The sequence below is a fragment of the Phacochoerus africanus genome, chromosome 3 (assembly GCF_016906955.1).
Source record: "Phacochoerus africanus isolate WHEZ1 chromosome 3, ROS_Pafr_v1, whole genome shotgun sequence".
In the NCBI taxonomy this organism is placed as follows: domain Eukaryota; kingdom Metazoa; phylum Chordata; class Mammalia; order Artiodactyla; family Suidae; genus Phacochoerus; species Phacochoerus africanus.
In genome coordinates, this window is record NC_062546.1 from 16,261,597 (window position 1) to 16,281,001 (window position 19,405).

At 47.7% G+C, this 19,405-nt stretch overlaps 1 protein-coding gene across 2 annotated transcripts; it reads right to left on the reverse strand.

The window, feature by feature from the left end:
* Positions 1-2,583: 2,583 nt before the first annotated feature.
* On the reverse strand, positions 2,584-18,586 carry TTPAL (alpha tocopherol transfer protein like). 2 transcript variants are annotated; one of them, XM_047771041.1, is made up of 5 exons: positions 18,489-18,586; positions 13,588-14,053; positions 10,530-10,621; positions 8,177-8,287; positions 2,584-6,069 (listed from the first exon to the last, which is right to left on the reverse strand). In XM_047771041.1, the coding sequence occupies exons 2-5, from the start codon at positions 14,036-14,038 to the stop codon at positions 5,791-5,793; spliced, it is 933 nt and encodes a 310-aa protein (XP_047626997.1). In that variant the 5' UTR covers positions 14,039-14,053; positions 18,489-18,586; the 3' UTR covers positions 2,584-5,790. The 2 variants fall into 2 exon arrangements, with proteins under 2 accessions (XP_047626997.1, XP_047626996.1); XM_047771040.1 differs by having other exon boundaries at positions 2,585-6,069; positions 10,428-10,621.
* Between the last annotated feature and the right edge of the window lie 819 nt (positions 18,587-19,405).

Sequence of the window (19,405 nt, forward strand, 5' to 3'; positions counted from 1 at the left end):
CTGAGTGGTCTCCTAGTTACTGTTGGGTGACTCAAGCCACCTATGCCTAAATCCTCGGGTAAGGAAAAATAAGAGCCATCTCAGAATGGCATCTGGTACCAAGCAATGAGTAGACATTTGTCCCATTTTATAGATCAGACTGAGGTTTAGAAAGGTTAGTGTCTTGCCCACAGTTAGTAAGAGGCAAAGCAGAAAAACAAACCTAGGGCTTTCTTTTTTTTTTTTTTTCCCCCCCTCAATTAGACCCCAGTTTCCCTTGGCCTATTAGGATGTAGGCAATAAGATAAACTAGAAACTGTTTAGACACATGTAGGGGAACCAGTGAGGTCTCTAAACTACCCATCACTGATGAAGGAAAGTTAGTAGCTCCCTGAAGGCAGTAACTGCTATCTTCCTAGGTCACTGTATCCCAAGTGAGGGGCGTCTTACCAGGTAAGAGGGTGGGCATTTGGTTAAAAATTTTTTTCCAGAAAAAGTGGTACCCTAAAAGATTTTATATCCCTACCTTAAATATAATAACATGAAAGATTTGGGACCACTGATTATATGGGCGTGCTGACCCAGTCCTATATGAAGAGTGGGCACTGGGGAAAATGAAGAGGTGTTGTAGAAAAAAGCCAGAAAGTGCTGACTCATAACATTGAAAGTAACTCCCGTGGCTTGTAAAGTAACTTAAGTTGATCCCTATAATACTGTTATGAGGTAAAAAGGATTGGAGCCAGTAGCTGCAGTTTTTCCAAATATGAGAAATAGACTTGAGTTCAGATTCCTAAGAAAAGCTGACCTGGAGAGCTGGTATGTTGCAGCTTAAGTCCCTGCCTATTGCATCATCAGAAGCCAGCAGTAAGGATATGGCTATCCTGAGTGTTCTCAATCCACCCATCTCTAGCACACTACACCCACCACGGCGACCTAGCCTCTTCTCTGGGGAGACAGACGGGGGGCAGCTAAACAGTATGGGACCAGAGCTGATCAAGCCATGCCCTAGTCACCCCTCAAGGAGTGTGGAGTCACTCATAGGTGCTTCCAGAGTAAAATGTTCAACGACTTGGGTCTCAGAGGTTAAGAACTTGTGCTTTGTATTTCCCAAGAAATCAGAAAACAAGTTAGTTTTTACACTGACTTGGTTACCCTCTAAGTCCTCCCTTTTCCCCTCTCTAGTCTGTCTGGGGGGCTAACTGCACAGCCTGGCTCTGACCATCAGGAGGAAATAGTGCCCTCCCGTAAGACTGCCTGGCCTTGAATCCTAGTGCTACTTCTTGACTAAGCTGTGTGTCCTTGGGCAAGCTGCTTAACGTCTCTGTGCCTCACTTTTCTCCACGGGGACAATAATTTTATTGAGGGTCCTTGAGCCTTAAATGAGACTATGTATGTGAAGCGCCTAACACATGAGCACTCAGGAATTGTTAGCTATCAAGTCAAGGCCAGTCTGGGAAGTCCATCTGGGTCTTGCTAGAGGTTTGTGTATCACCTCTGTCACTGTGTGCCTCTAGCTGCACCTCCTTTCTTCACATCGGTGTCTCTCACTGCACACGATCTCCAGAGGCAGCCAGCCAGGGAACACACATGCCGCCGCAGTACTTCTGGCCCCACCAGGAAAGAGGCTCTGCCCGGGTCGTGGTGCACCGTGAATAAACCCTCAGAGCTTTTACCCCAAGCTGTTGTCACAGAGGAGCTCCACACGCACTTAACCTTACAGAGATTTTTATTATTTAAGACCCAGTCATGCATACTAAAAGTACATGTTTTCACCATTTTGACTTAGAAAATGCACTAGAAAAATAAACTTTTGATCGAAACAAACACTGAAGTAGATGAATCCACCACGTGTCCCCATACTTGAAGCCAAACTGAATTTCAGTTTGAAGCGAGGAATGCGACCAGTGGCTGAAATGGTGCCCCTGTCTGGTCACAAAGTTAGTCCACCTCTCACCCCTTCGGAGGGGGTGTCAGAGGCTCTTGGCCCCAGAGAAGTTTCAAGTGTTTCGTTTGTAACAGCTTCCCACCTGATATGCCGAGAGGCCAAGGCATATCCATCAGAATCCCAATGGCAGCTACTTAACTGCCCAACTAAACATGGCGCCAGTGAGATGAAAGGAAAAGCAGCTAATTGGCAAAGAGTCAATTGGTCACTAGCGTTGCCATCCACAAATCAGCCTGGGCCTTTCCATGGAGCAGACTCTATAAAAGAATATTTGACTCTGACATTGTTTATTATTTCTATTTCAAGCAGACCATTTCTGAGTCAGAGCAGAAGGGCATTTACTTGAGATTTACAAAATTCACAGATCCCAGGACTGAGGCGCATGAGCAGAACTGACACCTCTCCTGAACAGTCACTATGTTTCTATTTGGCATCTCCATATTCTCTGGCCACACGACAGCTACTTATTTTCCTTCCTAAATGAAAGAAGAGATTTCAAAGGAAAACTTTAAGGGAGTTCCCGTCTTGGTTCAGCAGGTTAAGAACCCAGCTGGTATCCATAAGGATGTGGGTTCGCTCCCTGGCCCTGCTCAGTGGGTTAAGGATCTGGTGTTGCTGTGGCTGTGGTGTAGGCTGGCAGCTGTAGCTCCGATTGAGTCTCTAGCCTGGGAACTTCCATATGCCACAGGTGTAGTCCCAAAAAAGCAAAAGGAAAAAAAAAACCTTAAAATGAGGTATTATAATAATGCCACAACAGTACTGGAGCTTTCACCTGCCCAAATGAAAAAGCAATCCTATGACTGATCTGAGAATCAGGGCATTTAAAGCAACTGCCCACCCAGGAAGAATTCTGAAAGGCTTAGTAGTTCATGGGAATTAAGAAAAAAATATCTCTCATTACCCTGACTCTATTTCTGGCAAAAAAGTATCTGAACTGAAATGTTGGGAAACCCTTAAGGACAGGTGGCTTCTTGTGAAAGCAGGATGAAGTATAGGGGAGCTAGAGCCACCTTTGCCAAGAGCAAGTAAGAAACACAGGAGGGCAAGCCAGGGTTGCATTTCTGGCTGTTTCTATAGATTTATCCAGCTTCTGCCCGTGAAGGGAGAATAGGATTCCAGGAAGAAGTATAGTATTCCACAATTTTGTTTAGAAAAGGAGGAAGACAATCTCCCACATCACCAGGCTGACAGATTCACTTGGAAGCTTTAGGTGTCAATTCATTCAGACCTAAATTCCCTAAAGAATAACCCAAATGGGGAAAAAACAAAACCTTCGATGTCAGGAACAAAGGGTTCAGAGCTCAAGAGTGTAGCTCCCCTTTGCCATATAGATGATTCAGGAGTGTTAAGTGGCTGATGCAAAGCCCCCTGGCAAAGTAAAGCTGACAGGTCTCCTGGTTTGCTGTTCTTCTCCCTTACCTACACCACACTACCCTGAATTTAAGGAAAAGGTAATTTTCAGGTGTTGGTGAAATGGGTCGGAACTTTTCCCTGAAGGAAAACCAGTGTTCTCTTACTTGCTCTATCACTGTGACCTCACTACTGAGCGAAGCTCCCGGATGCTCCTATGGGCTCCCCCCAATCCACTGGGGCAGTTTTACGCAGACACCTGGTCAAGCTGTGTGGAGACCGCCATGTTTCCCACCCATTGTGGTCTTGGTTTCCCAGCTTGATTCAAACCTCCTGATGTGCCAAAACCATTTGATCTCTCCAGAGCCAAAAGAAAACATAGCAGCTCCAGAAGGTAGACAAGCCCTGGCTCTGACTCCTTTCCGAAGCTGAATGAAATAGCTCCTTGATCCAACTGGAAACATCTGGGAAATGGGCAACATCCTTCCTGGTCTTTGAGAAATTTCTCTAGATGAGCTTGGTCATCCCTCTGTTAGGACACATGGACAAAGGCAATTTGGCCAGGAATGCAATGCACAGTTTAAACCTTGGAAACTTGGTGGGGCTCAATGATTCCTGTCTAACTGTTTTTTAACTCTGTCCTCTCTGGGACTTAAGAAAACCTCTAACCAGTTCTCCCATCCAGGCAGTTGGGTTCTGAACCCTCTGCTATAGCCATCCCAGTTGTCCTGTTTAGACCTTTCCAGCAGTGCTGGTCACATTATCATTGTCAGATGGGACTAGCAGCAGCCAAGGGTGTGCATTTTGACTTCCGGCCCAGCCAGGTCCCTAGAGCATCCAGGGTTATATCTGGTGAAAAGAGTTTTCCCTGGAATTGGTACTAACGAGGTAAGTAAGTTCCATCAACAACTTTCTCCAGACGTTTTAAAAAGTGCTAGAGAGTTGAACAGCTTATTAACAACTGACTGGCCTTTGAATTTCAGAGGACAGTTCTAGTCCTAACAGCCATCCACCTTGCCTGCTGGTCTAACAAATGCACAGAGAAGGTACATATACAACGTGTGGTACTTGTCACTTTTTAACACAATTTGCATGGAATGAATATGAAAGGAAATAGGTCAAAAGCCATCAGATGAATCACCTAATATGACGCTTGGGCTAAGGCTCATTTCTTGATAGGAAGGGTCTAAAGTGCCGAAATGCAGAACTAACATTCAGTCTGGCTGGACACAAGAAAGAGAAACTCAAGTGGGGTGGGGGGAGGGGGGGGTCCCAGAATAACTTCCCCTTGTGTTCATATTCAGAAGCCAGAATTTATGAACCCCAAGTAACTTAACCATCCATCATTGCCAAGTTTAAAATATATTGCCAGAGTCTCAGGGATGAAATATATTCATCCCAAGATCCTGGGCATCTCACGAAGGCCATCCTTTTCAAATTTAGTCTTCACCATGAAAAGAAAATTGGGTACTGCTGAGTCCCAGGAATATTCATGTTAGTTTCTTTAAAAGGTGGGACCAAAAAGTGACATATGCCTCTGGGAAAGGCCCATGCATACCACGAAAATCAGAAACCAGCCACTGGGACCTAGAGAGTCATCTTTCTAGGCAGGAAACCGCTATCTAATATTTAATAGATAACTAAATCAAATCCCAGAACCTCAGTAGCAGCCAAAAGGGCCCTGGGCATCACTTCATTCGGCCTCACTTTACAGATGAGAAAACAGAGGCCCACAGAGACTCGGTCTTATCCAGAGTCACACATCTGAGGCTGGGCCCAGGTCTCTCAATTCTTAGGCCAGAACTGTTTAAGCTCTGCAGACCTCCTGGCATCCAGGGTTTTAGGTACACAAAAATCTAGGATCATCTATGATTCTATTGAGAACCAGGACTAAGGCTTTATGGGTTTGGGAAAAACTTCAGTTCCTATTGCAAGATTCAACCCATAAATCCCAGAGGCGTGAGGTCCCTGGCTCCCAAACTTGATCAGGAGGTGCTGCTTCTGTCCTGGTGCTTGCATCGTTCAGTGAAGGTGCTGTCCAGCCCCAGTGATGGACCTTCGTCATGAAGTTTCTTGAGGCGCAACCGAGGTCTGTAGTTAGGGTTCACGTGACAGACACAAACTCCCACCATCTGTGTGGCCACCCTGCAGGCTGGGCCAAACTTTTCACGGCCAATCAGGCTGTTTTATCTTGGAACACAGGATCAGAGTGACTTTGGTCCTGGTTTTTCTTGCTCAGAGATGTAGAAGAATCACACACGGCTTCTAAATCAATGGCTATACACTGGGATTTCAAACATGTGGGATCACTGGGGGGAGCCTCATCCGGGTCCATTGAGAGGGACTCAGTAACCGAGGGCTCGCCCCACGGCTCACCTTGGGGCTCTACAGGCTTGGCTTCCAAGCTGCAGTTTAATTACAAGGAGCAAGACAATCCATGGCACCTCAAACTCCCCTTGTGCCTCTCCAGAGGGAGGGGGAAAGGTTTTAAGGATGGCGACATGCACGGGGCCTGGCTAATAGCAGGAGTACAGCTGTGATTTCACGGCCCGCGTGGAGTCATCACACGGCGCATCTGAACCCAGCGCCTCGGGCGCTGGGGCCTGGCCCAGAATGCTGTCACAGGGAGGGACCGGCTGGCAGAACTCCCTGACAAAGTCCTCCTCCGAGGCCAGCAGCACAGCGTTCCAGGCAGTGATGTCCAGCTCTCCAGCCGTGCCCCCGTACTCCTTGGGGAGGATGTTTCTTGGAAGGTTTGTATGGAGAGAGTTGAGGTCAGACCCGTGAAGGAAAAACTAAAGGAAATGAGATGAAAGCACACATGTCCTTAGGTTAATCAGCAACTTAGGAACCTTCACGGGAGGTGCTCAGACAAGTATCTGTTGAGTGAATAAAGGAACGGGTGATGCCACTCTACCCTTCTAGTTCTTTGAAAAGCTTGAGGACCCTCAATCCTCTTTTTCTTATAGGCCATGTCCTCTTGGCTGGTCCTTCAAAATACTTCCACGGAGTTCCTGTTGTGGCTCAGCAGGTGAAGAACCCAACATGGTGTCTGTCTGGCCTCGCTTGGTGGATTAAGGATCCAGCGTTGCCTTAAGCTGTGGTCACAGATGCGGCTCGGATCTGGCTTTGCTGTAGCTGTGGTGTAGGTTCCGGCCACAGCTCCAATTTGACCCCTAGCCTGAGAACTTCATGTGCCGTAGGTGCAGCCGTAAAAAGAAGGAAAAAAATCGAGAATTCTACCACTTCCCTGCCACTCAAATGGTACGAAGCCACCACCCCTTCTTAACCTGGCTTCCCACAATAGCTTCCTACTCTGTCTCCGTGCTCACGGCCTTGTCTCACCACAATCTGAGCTCTTTTCTATCTGAGATCTTTTCAATCTGAGATCTTTTCAAGTCAGATCAAGTCACTCCTCTAATATGCACAGCCTTGCAGGGCTCCTACCTCATACAGACCAAAAGCCAGAGTCCATACAATGGGCCACACAATGTGCCTGTTGCTTCTTGGCCTCTAGCTCCTCCCACATCTTCCCTGCTGCTCCTCCAGGCCTGCTCCCCACTCAAGGTCATGGGTTGCTGGTCCCCAAGGTAACTGTAAGGTTCACGGCCTCACCTCTTTCAAGTCTGTGCAAATGCCAGCTTCTCAATGATGCCACCTCTAAGTGCCCTACTGAATACCACCACCCCTTACCCCCTTCCAGCACTCGCTGTCCCTTTTCTCTGCTATATCTTTCTCCATAGCACTTAGCACGTCCTAATCCTCGCTAACATACATACCCTCCCCTGTCTGTGTCTCTAGAATGTAAACTTTTGGGGGACAGAGATTTTGGTCTGTTTTTTTTTTTTTTTTTGGTCTTTTTGCCATTTCTTGGGCCGCTCCTGTGGCATGTGGAGGTTCCCAAGTTAGGGGTCTAATCGGAGCTGTAGCCACCGGCCTACGCCAGAGCCACAGCAACGCCAGATCCGAGCCACGTCTGCAACCTACACCACAGCTCATGGCAACGCCGGATCCTTAACCCACTGAGCGAGGCCAGGGATCGAACCCGCAACCTCATGGTTCCTAGTTGGGTTCGTTAACCACTGAGCCACAACGGGAACTCCTAGCCTTTCTTAAATAGGAGTTAAACTAAAAACTCACCTATCTTGGAGTTCCCGTCGTGGCTCAGCAGAAACGAATCGGACTAGCATCTGTGAGGACACAGGTTCGATCCCTGGCCTCGCTCAGTGGGTTAAGGATCCAGTGTTGCCATGAGCTGTGGTGTAGGTTGCAGACACAGCTCGGATCCCACGTTGCTGTGGCTCTGGCGTAGGCTGGCGGCTACAGCTCCAATTCGACCCCTAGTCTGAGAACCTCCATATGCCGTGGGTGCAGTCCTAAAAAGACAAAACAAGACAAACACACCTTCACATATCTCATAAACCTTGAATTACTCCACAAACTTTACACAGCAAGACAACAATGAGGTAAACAGAAAGGCTTAAAATGGTATTTTTAAAGCCCAAGGAGCTGTCGTAAGAAATCATCATGAGTCTTTTTAACTACCTGCCCAATGACTACCCTTTTCCATGTCTTCTTCCACATAAAATACAATGTTGGTTCACAATGCCCAGGGCAGGATATTAAAAAGTCTAAATGATCACAGAGCAGGGAAGCTCCTACGATAAAAATCTTGGCTCTGCTCTCTCCACTGTCAAACATTATATTCTCATCAATTTCACCTTCCCCTCACAGAAAGGACTGTTCATTTATTTTATCTATAACCCTGTACTTTCCAAATTAGTCGTCCCAGGGCAAGAATAATAAACTAAGTTTACTGTTGTCGCAATAAATTTGTAGATGTCACCAAAAAAGAAGCACTAAAAAATTACAGTATCTTAGGTTGACAGAATCATTACTTACTCTGTTTGCTATTTTCTCCTTCAGAAATGGTTTTATGATGGCAAAAATGCCTTTAAATATTCGAGGTTCATTGACTACGTGGACTGCTTTTATCCGAATGGGGAAGCCGTCCTGTGGGGGAAGGGGAGGGGACGTTAGAACACGTGGAGCATCTGGAAACTCTGTTACCACCGCCTGCCTTCCCCATTTTCATCTTCATTTTTGGCCCCAACATCAGTCTGGTCTGATTCTCCTCATCTCCTCAAAGGCAGTACAAGTCTGGGCTAAACAGGAAGATGGGTCTCGGGACAGGGTCTTTCTTAGGACGAGAGCTGGGTTAGGAGAGAGTTAGGCAAACAAATGGAGAACTGGCTTTCTTGTGGCAAAAAAAAAAAAAAAAGTGATCTGGGAGTTCCTGTTGTGGCTCAGTGGGTAAAGAACCCGTCGTAGTATCCGAGAGGATGTGGGTTTGATCCCTGGCTTCGCTCAGTGGGTTAAGGATCCTGCACTGCCATGAGCATAGGTTGCAGGGCTTGGATCTGGCACAGCTATGGCTGTGGTATAGGCCAGCAGCTGCAGATGTGATTCAACCCCTAGCCTGGGAACCTCCATGTGCCACAGGAGCGGCCATAAAAAGAAAAAGAAAAAAAAAAGAAAAAATAGTGGTCTGAGCCTGTGTGCATGACCTAACAAATACCAGACCTTCTGGATCAGTGTTGCCCAAAGTGTATTTCTCAGGATGTTACTAGATGTGATGCAGTAGGCAACCAAGTCTGAGAAACAGTAGACTAAATACAGTCAAACAGCTTTCCTTACTTGCAGGACCATTCAGGGCTTTCCATATGCCTAGGTTTACAGTGAAATTCTTAAGAAAGGAACATGCTAGACTGCCATTTGGAACTATTTTTTGTCTCCCATCAACTTACTGGACTAGTTGATCCAAATGCATTATCCTGACACCTAGGTCTGCACAACATTTAGCAGAGGAATCCAAAGAAGAGCAGAAGCTAAGGAAAGCCAGAGTGTTGTCTCAAAGCCAGAATTCCCATTTCCAGCGAGACCAAGGTGACATTTACATCTTTAAGTAATCAGTTGAGGGCACTGTGGTGGCTCAAACACATGGTGGAGTTCAGTGAGAACTGGGGTATCACTGGTGCCTTACAGCTTACATAAGATAGCACCCATGAGCTGGGTCAGAAGAATGTGGGTCCAACCTGCCAGAGGTGGGAGATGTGGGCCAGCCTACAATGTGTACGTCTCGGTTTCCCCCTTTTCTTTCTTTTTTTTTTTAAGGGCTGCACCTGCGGCATATGGAGGTTCCCAGGCTAGGGGTCCAATCGGAGCTGTAGCCGCCGGCCTACGCCACAGCCACAGCAATGCAGGATCTGATCCGCATCTGCGACCTACACCACAGCTCACGGCAATGCCGTATCCCTAACCCACTGAACGAGGCCAGGGATAGAACCCACAACCTCATGGTTCCTAGTCGGATTCGTTAACCACTGCGCCACGACGGGAACGCCCTCAGTTTCCTCTTCTATCAACAAGGAAAAATAATTCTTGCCCTATCTCAGCAGATTCCCTGAAGGACTGAATAGCTTATAATTATTGTAAGAGTGCTTTACAGCAACAAGGATCTATTGTATAGCACAGGGAATTACAGCCATTTTTTAAATAATAATTCTGAATGGAGTATAACCTATAAAAATACTGAATCACTATGCTATACACCTTAAGCTACTATAATACTGTAAATTAACTATACTTCAATTTTTTTTTAAAAGGGCTTTGCATTTGCAAATCATCTCATACACTGAGATGTGTAAGGAACTTTATGGTTCCCAGAGACCTGTGTAAAGAACATGAGATGTGACTGCATCTGAACAAAACAGCCCAATAGGGCTTCATGTCCCCAGGTCCCACAGAAATAGGAAAGGCTCCATCACTTTGGCAGAAACACACTTTCTCAGTTTTACTTGTTGAGAATTTCTCTGCCTTTGGGACCAAGAAAAAAAAAATGCAGAAAGCATTTTTCTCGTTCTTGGACTTTTACCCTAAAGCTGATCTTGCCCAGAAACTACTGGAGACCCTGATGAGAATGAGTGGTGAACCGGACTTTTAAATTTCTTCCCATAAAGCTTTTGTATCTTCCTGATTGTGGGGAGGAGTGGGAAATGGGGTTTGCGGGTCATGTGGAATTGGAAGTAAATGGACAGCGCCCTGGGGAAGCCAAACAACCACGGGACAGGCACAAGATACATAGGGGCCATACCTGAAGGATGCCAATCACCTTTTTGGCAATAAAAGGGCCAAAATGAGATGCCTTGGATAAGCTCACTCCTTTGTAGTCTGCAAGAATGACAATTCCATTCACCTGGGTTTCTTCAGACTGGATGAGTTTTTCTAACGTCAGGTATGTGGCTCTGATGTTTTCGGTAATTGGATAGTTGCTTGGGATCCATCTGTCTAAGGTCATAAGAGATGGACAGTATATTACAGAAATGAATACAAACAAGTAGACACACTGGCTAAGACTTATTGCCATGCTAAAACTGTTGTTTAAAAATGGAAAGAATTCTACTACAGTGAATACTTAGGTCCTTAAGCAGTAGCTGATGTTTCTTAATTTGAAACACAGCATCACATTCTGGAACGGAAATACAATTGAGGACTGAAGTGGAAATGAACTCTGAAGTCAGATACACCTGGGGGTTTGATTCTTACTAGCTGTGTGACCTTGGGCAAATTACTTCCTCACTCTGGGCCTCATAAGTACATTGCCTCATAAGTAGAATTGGATATTAATACTTACCTTAATGGACATCTGTGCCTTTTTTTTTTTTTTTTGGTGCCTTCTGCCACTACATGTCCCCTTACCTTCGTACGACCACCCTGATTTTCCTTGGGGAACCACCTTTTCCCATGCTAGCTATACAGTTTGGGTAAACTGACTTCACTCCTATGTCCAGAGGTGGGCTTGGCCAATGAGTACTACATCCTCCTGGCCAGAGCACGTGATCCAAGCCAGGGCAAGCAGAACCATGGGCACGCAATTCTGTGACTGACCCTTTGGAAAGAGAAGACCTCCCATCCCTCTTGTAGTGAGTGGTGAGGCTGGAAGCTTGAGACTCAGGGACCCCATGAGGCAAGAGCTGGTCTGAGAATGAAACCCAGACCAAGGACAGCAGAGATGTGGATGGCTTTCTACTGCTGTAGTTTGAGCAAATCCGCCCTTCCAGGCTGGACGCTCCTTTAATGCTTCCCATGCACGCAAGGAGTCTTTCCCTCTTTGGAGAAAAGATGAAAATGTTAACTTTTGAGTGTTAACCACTATTCTCAAGACAATCCCACCAAGATCTGTGTGTCTCTTTCTTAGGAAGGTAAAACTCCACACACTTGCCACCAGTGGGACATGTAATACATGCAAAATTCCTATGAAAAAAACCTTTGTCTAAAAATTGTGCCAGCTTGCTGTTTAATGTTGGGCCAGTTAACTCTGCTTCTATAGAACTGGTTGTCATCCTTTCCAATCACTTATGTCTCAAAAGAGCTTATAAAAAGGCAAAGCCAGTACCTAGTTGAGAACAAAATCTGTCCCTTCCTCCTGCTAAAAAGTTGAGTTGGTGGGGAGAGGTCCAGATCTGCTCCAGACATATAGGGAAAAACTCATCTCACAAGCAAAGAGCTGAAACCACGCAAGCGAAGTGGCAAAACCAGTGCGGTAACATCTGACTGTTGTGTAATATTCCTATGAGCTGAGTAGAGAGGAGCAGCAGAAACATCTGTTGACAGGTTTGTAGATTTCTTGGTGCTCTGACATCTCCTCTGCATTGCTTATTTTAAAATTCACATCCTGTGATTCTGGAAAGTGCCTCAAACGGCAGATAAAGCAGTTACCCCTGTGCCTGGTACACAGTAAAGGCTCAAGAGAATTTGGTTTAGTCTCTCAAGAGGGTTTTGGTAAATGACTAAAGGAAATGGTACCGTGGGGTCTGAAGGCAGAGGGAGGGGGCTGGGAGCTTCCACCCCCCCATCAGATGTCCCTTCAAGAGGCAGAAGACGGCAGCCAGCGGGTTCTCATTTTCCCAGCGTGGTTGGGAAGAAAAACACAGCAATCTTACTTTCACATGTTTTTCTCATCTCTGCTCTGATGGAAAATGATGAGGTTGGGGGTGGAGTGAGTTATATAATGCATTTTGGTATCACGGAAGAGAAGAGGATGAAGAATCAGAAGGCTTGGGATCTAGGACCCCTGGGTCAACCAAAGAATGTTCCCACACGTTTCTAAATGCTTGGGGGGGGGGGAGGGGGGAGAGGAGCTGCCCCTGAGTGCTGTGTGCCAAAGAAATGTCAGCTGTCCTGAGCACCATCCTGCGGGGCTGAAATCAAAAAGTGGATCTAAAGTAAGCCCTCTCAGTGGCTTAAAGCAGAGGGAGGGAGAGGTGGGAGGAGGCACGTGGTAGGCAGCTACCTTTCCAGGCACCTGCCCAGCTCAGCCCCCCTCAGAGATATCCATACCTCACATGCTCACTGCAGCGTGATGCGGGGGGGCAGGGGGTGTGTCCTCACAGTCCTGCTTGTACCCTATGACCAGGGCCACTTTCCCAGCCCAACAGATTCTCATCCCTAGAAACCTGGAATGTGCTTCAAAGGAACTTAGGTGGGCAGCCAGGTACACCTGGGAGCTGAGGGGTGCCAGCTCTATCCGCGTGCACAAAGGGTACAGAAGCCAGTCTAGGGGCAGAAGTGTGAAGAAGATGGGTGAGGCAGCAAAGTGGTCCAGATTGATGGTCAGAAGCAGACACACGGAGGAGTTCCCATCAGGGCTCAGCAGTTAACAAACCCAACTAGGATCCACGAGGATTGGGTTCGATCCCTGGCCTTGCTCAGTGGGTTAAGGATCTGGTGTTGCTGGGAGCTGTAGGTCGCAGACACGGCTTGGATCTGGGGTTGCTGTTGCTGTGGCTATGGCACAGGCCAGCAGCTGTAGCTCCAACTGGTCCCCTAGCCTGGGAACCTCCATATGCTGCAGGGGTGGCTCTAAAAAGCAAAAAAAAAAAAAAAAAAAAAAAAAAAGAAAAGAAAAGAAAAGAAAAAGAAAAAGAAGAAGCAGAGACAGGGAGAATGGCCGTCTCAGGTCCTGCCAACTTAGTTCCTGAAGGTGAATTCTGGGTCTTGGCTCCAGGGCCCAGTGGGAGGTGTGTGCCTTCAGCTCTCAGGTGCTATGTTCCCGTCTCCTTCGACTAAATCCTCCCTTTTATCTTAAGCCAGGTACAGTAGGGCCTTGTCTTTTGATTGCCTTGTCCTCTTGCAATCAAAAGAGCCTTGACTGAGACCAGGAGGGGACAAATGTGAATCAGACGTGGGGGGCGGGCAGACACATTCCTACTAGGACACACACCCTGCCCTCCGTGACAGTGAGGCCAGTATACCTGGGCGGATGCAGAGGATGTGGCAGCCCCTGGGGTCGGTGTGGGGCAGCACGGTGAGGAATCCGGATGCCAGGACCTCTTTTAAGGCCGACGGCCTCAGGTTGTTGAAGACCTCGGGCCAGCTTCTCCGGCAGCTGTGGTAGTTGACCAGGAGCTGCAGGGCCCGGTCATAGTCAAACTTGCGGGCTCGGAGGAAGCGCAGCAGGAAGGCGTCCTCGAGGGAGGTGCCCAGATTGGGGTACTCCTTCCGCACCATGTCACGGAGGGCCTGGACATCGCGAAGTCTCCATTCCGGCTTCTCCTGCAGCTCCTCCCTGGCTTTGGCGACCAGCTCCTCGGTCAGCGAGCACACATAGCCAATGGGTGCAGGTGGCGGTGGCAGCGGCAGCTCATTCTCCGAAAGTGAGGCCGCAGAAGGGCTGGTTCGAAGAGAGTCACTTTCTTCTGACATGAGCTTCCAGGATCCCTGCAAAAACAGAAGCCCTGAGACAAGTGGGGAAAGCCCAGTGCTGCTCACTTCACATCCCAGGGCAGCACGAGGGACGTGGACAGGGACGTTTTTTGTTAAGCCAAGGACCGCAGAGCAGTGGAGTGAACTGGATCTGAACCACGTGCCCTGGCCCAACCCAGAATGTGAGAAGGTAGCTTCTCTGGAGGCCCCTAGGCCTTGCTCACAGACATACAAACTGAGGAAAAGATGCTTGACCTAACCCATAATTAAAGAGATGGGAACTGAAACACCTTTGAAATTCAGATTAGCCAAAATACAAAAACAGGTACTCTGGTATGCCTGCTGTTGGTGGGAGAACAAACTAACATAGCCTCTTTAGGGCAATTTATCAATATCTTATCAAGATTTCAGGAGTTCCCCTTGTGGCTCAGCAGTAACAAACCCAACGAGGACGCAGGTTCGATTCCTGGCCTCGATCGTTGGGTTAGGGATCCAGCATTGCAGTGAGCTGTGGTTTAGGTCGAAGACACTGCTTGGATCCTATGTTGCTGTGGCTGTGGTGTAGGCCGGCAGCTGCAGTTCCAACTCGACCTCTAGCCTGGGAACCTCCATGTGCCATGGGTGTGGTCCTACAAAGCAAAAAACAAAACAAAAACATTTTTTAAATGATACAAAACAAAAATAGACTCACAGACATGGAAAACGATCTAATGGCTACTAAAGGGGAAGGGGGAGAGGGATAAATTAGGAATTTGGGATTGACAGATACTACTATACATAAAATAGACAAACAACAAGGGCCTACTGCATATACATGTGAATGCATCTAAAATTTTTGGGAAAAGACACAAGAAAACTGTTAACCATGGTTCCCTTTAGGGAAGAGAAGTAGACAATTGGACATTTAAGGAGAGAGAGTTTTCACTACACTGTTAAATTTTTACATATACATGTGAGTTAGCATGGTGGCTGTGAAACTGAGCTGCTCAGCTATTCTGTGGTGGGTGGAGCTGCCGACCCTCTGGATCCACCATCCAGTGGATGCACACTTTCCAGACTGTCCCTGGCTAATGACAATGAAACCTAGGACTCTGTGAACAGGCAACTTTATCTCAAGAGCTCCCTATCAGCCTGGCTAAACCTTTTTTTTTTTTCTTTTTCTTTTTCTAGGGCCACACTTGCGGCATGTGGAGATTCCCAGGCTAGGGCTCTGATCAGAGCTGTAGTCACTGGCCTAAGCCAGGGCCACAGCAATGCAGGATCCGAGCTGTGTCTGTAGCTTACACCACAGCTCATGGCAACGCTGGATCCTTAACCCACTGAGCGAGGCCAGGGACCAAACCTGCAACCTCATGGTTCCTGGTTGGATTTTTTAACCACTGAGCCATGATGGGAACTCCTAATCCTTTTTTTTTTTTTTTTTTTTTTAAGGCCACATCTGTGGCATTTGGGAGTTCCCAGGCTAGGGGTCGAATTGGATCTGCAGCTATATGGCCTATGCCACAGTGATAGCAGTGCTGGATCTGAGCCACATCTGCAACCTGTGCCGCAGCTTGTGGCAAAAATCCTTAACCCGCTGAGCGAGGCCAGGGATCAAATGCTCATCTTCATGGATACCAGTAGGGTTCTTAACCTGCTGAACCACAACAGGAACTCCCAGCCTGGCTGAACCATTTGGGGGCCGCATTGCAGCCCAAGACCCCCTGCCCAAACCTCCTACATAGGGACTGGCCTCCAATCACTGTCTGAAGCTCTGCCTGATGTCTCCAGTTCCTCTCCTTTCTAAGTGTTGCCACCAATATATTTCTTGCATGTCTCATCTCATCCTGGTGTTGTGCTTCTTAGAAGACCTGAACACATGTATTGAATAAAACAAAACCAAACCAAACCCAAAATAGCATAGCTGCCTTGATATTCCTGAAATAAGGTCACAGCAGGCTGCCAGTTCCAAAGCCCAAGCTCTTGTCCATGGGTTGTCACTGTTCCCCCACTCTGAGCTCAACAAGGAAGGCAAGGATCATTTGGGGTCTCTGCACATAAGCCAGTCTCCCCAGAGGTCACAGCAGCCAGAGTGAGCAGGTCACCCCCTCTAACTTCTAGATCTGCCCACTGTTCACTACGTTCTAACCTCCAGCCCCACCCAAGCTTCTTTCACTTCCTCCCAAAGGTGGTTTTCTTGTCCTGTGCACATCCTGTTTCTTCTCACTAGCATGTTCTTCCTCCAGTTCTTCTGACCAATAACAATTGACCCTTCAGTCCCCATTAGATACCATTTCATTAATTCAACAAATATTGAGCACTTAGTAGGTAACAGGCCTTCTTCCAGGCACTGAAGGATATAGCAGTGAACAAATTTAAAAATCCTGCCTTCCCTGAGCTTAGATTTGAATTAAGGAGACAGACTATAGCAAAATAAACCACATAGTCTCCTAGAAGATGACGTGTGCTACAGAGAAAAATAAAGCAGGCAAGGGGTTGGATGAGCCTGGGGATAGGTGTTGCATTTTAGGTGGGGTGATCAGGGAAGTCCTCATCCAAGTGACGTGTGAGCACAGATGAAGGTGCAAGCCATGCAGGTCTCTCGGGGAAGAAAAAGTACAAAGCCTGAGGCAGGACCGTGCTGGATTTCCAAGGAACAGAGAGGAGGCCAGTATGGCAAGAGCCAAAAGCACAAGGCGGAGAATATTAGCAGAGGAATTTAGAGAGGATCTTGGCTTTGTAGGCCATGAAGAGCTTAGTTACTTTGAGTTTGGTGGGAGCCATGAAGAGTTTTGAGTAGAGTGACATGATCGGATTTAGATTTTAAAAGGATCAGTGGGCTGTCTTGAGAATGGACTATAACAGGATGAGGAAAGAAGCAAAGAGACCACTTAGAGGCTATTGCAATAACCCAGGTGAGGGATGATGGCTGAAGCAGGAAGGTTTCTCTGTCTCCAGGCTCCCAGTAGGAACCCCTCTCGCCCCCTGCAGGAGCTCTCCAGCATAGCATGTCTCTCACTGCTGTAATCGCATGTGATTTGTGTGCAACATCTACATCTGGCTTGTTCATCACCTTAAACACAGCACTTGAGGGTGTCAGACACAGAGTCTGCACTCCATAAATATTTGTTAAATGAGTTTAATCTGTTTGGCAGAGATATGCTGAGTGAGGAACAGATCAACAATTGTGCTTCATGGGACCCACCCTGACTTCTTTTCCTGGGAGTTGCCAGCAGATACCTATAATCCCAATCCAGCACTTAGCCAGGAGATGGACAGACTGCAGTGTCCATGGACTACAGGCCTAGGCTCCAAGTCCCTCTCCAGCAACTCTCCCACCTTCCCCCTTCTCAATGCACATTAAATGCCAGCCATAACAAACTAATGACCTACTATTCTTGGAACACCTCATGCATTTCTGATACCTCTGCCTGGAATTTCCTCACCTTGTTTGTTCCCAACCAGATAAATCATCACCTTCCAGGCCCAGCTTCAATGTCACCTACTCTGCCAAGCCTTCCTTGATTCCCCCAGGGTGACTCCCTCCAGTTTTCCACAGCACTGAGTTCCTTTTAGAACTGCAGTCCAGTATGCTATGTGCTTACCTAAAACTCCTCAGTTCCATCCATCCATACATTTATAAAATAACTATCGATCACCTAGTATGTCAGATACTGTGCTTATGGGTACTGGACACACAACAACGAACAATATAATTCTTTGCCTTATGAAGTTCAACTCACAGTGTAATTATGAAAAGAGATTGTATGTATTTGAACGCTTTATCATGAATCAAGCTCCCTGATAAGCACTTTACATCCATCTCTTGTTTACTCTTCACAATATCCGGTGACAGCACTCATACTGTTCCTATTTTACAAGGGGATAACTGGCCACTAGAATGTAAATTCCCACTTGCCTGCCACATTCACTGCTATCCCCAGTGCCTGACCTATGACGGTGTTCTGTAAATACTAGTGATGGATGATGTGACGTTCAATGCTCAAGGGTACACAGCAAATGAGGCAGAGCAAGGATGTATTTAGCCCCACACTGGGCTCTACACCGCATCTAGAGCGTCCTGTTTAATTTCCAGGGCTTCAGCAGTATCAAGCATTGAGCAGGACCCAGTCATAGGCTGGTGAATGAACTGAGGGATGGGTGCAATCACCATTTGATAGGGTGAAGCGGGGAATCTTCCTCACCCGGAGCTGTCATTTTTCGAGCATCACCCTCCTCCTCTCCCCAACCCACCTCAAGGAGAGGTCAGGAACCCATCGTTCCTGAAGCCAAGAGACCCCCAAGTCCTGTTCACAACCTTCCGAGGCCCCCCCACTTCCGGTTGTTACCCCTTCCCGTGTCCCCATTTCCTGGGGTCTCTCTCTACTCAGGTGCCCCATTACTGCTTATCCCTCCCTTTCAAGGGTCCCTCTCCCCGGCCCCCGGGGCACACGGGCTCGCGGGCACTCACCGGCCCGGCTACGGGGCGGAGCGCGGGTCAATCGGCAGCGGGAGCCTCGTCCGCAGCGTACACAGAAGCGACCCGCACTCCCTGCCCGGCCGGCCCGGCCGCTCGCCGGAAGTGACGTACATAGGGCGTGGGAAGGCGGCCGCGCCACTGTGAGTGCGCATGTGCGGTGTCTCCTGGCAGTCTTAGCTTTCGGTCCCCACCTGGTGGTCAGGAAGGCGGCGTGGGAGGTTCGGGGAGCGTGAGCAGCTTTGGCTAGGGTAGGTGGGGGAAGCTGCGGACCAGAGAAGCAAGGGAAGATGCTGTCGTTTTCTGAGAACAGATTACCAGGTACCTAGTAGTTTATATGTCATCTCGTTAAATCTTCAAATCAAATGCTACTGTTTTATGAAAGGAAAAACACAATCAATGAAGTATAGTGCTTCAAACCTGGACCCAGGGGTTAGCGGTCCAGGTTTCTTTCTACCAGAGCTGCCACCAGGACTGGCTGCTCCAGAGGGTAAGATTCCTCAGGGGACGTCTGTCTGCCTGTCTTTAGCCAAGTGACTGAGCAAGTTCCCATTCCCCCTCGGGCCTCAGTTTCCTCATCTATAACACGATTCTTGCTCTGGAATCCTTTTTTCTTTTTCTTTTTCTTTTCTTTTCTTTTTTTTTTTTTTTTGTCTTTTCTAGGGCCGCACCCGCGGCATATGGAGAGTCCCAGGCTAGGTGTCTAATCGGAGCTGTAGCCGCCGGCCCAGCCAGAGCCATAGCACCGCCAGATCTGAGCAGTGTCTGCGACCTACACGACAGCTTAAGGCAACGCCAGATCCTTAACCCACTGAGCAAGGCCGCAACCTCATGGTTCCTAGTCGGATTCATTAACCACTGCACCCCCACGGGAACTCCCTTGCTCTGGAATCTTGATCCAATAATTGTTT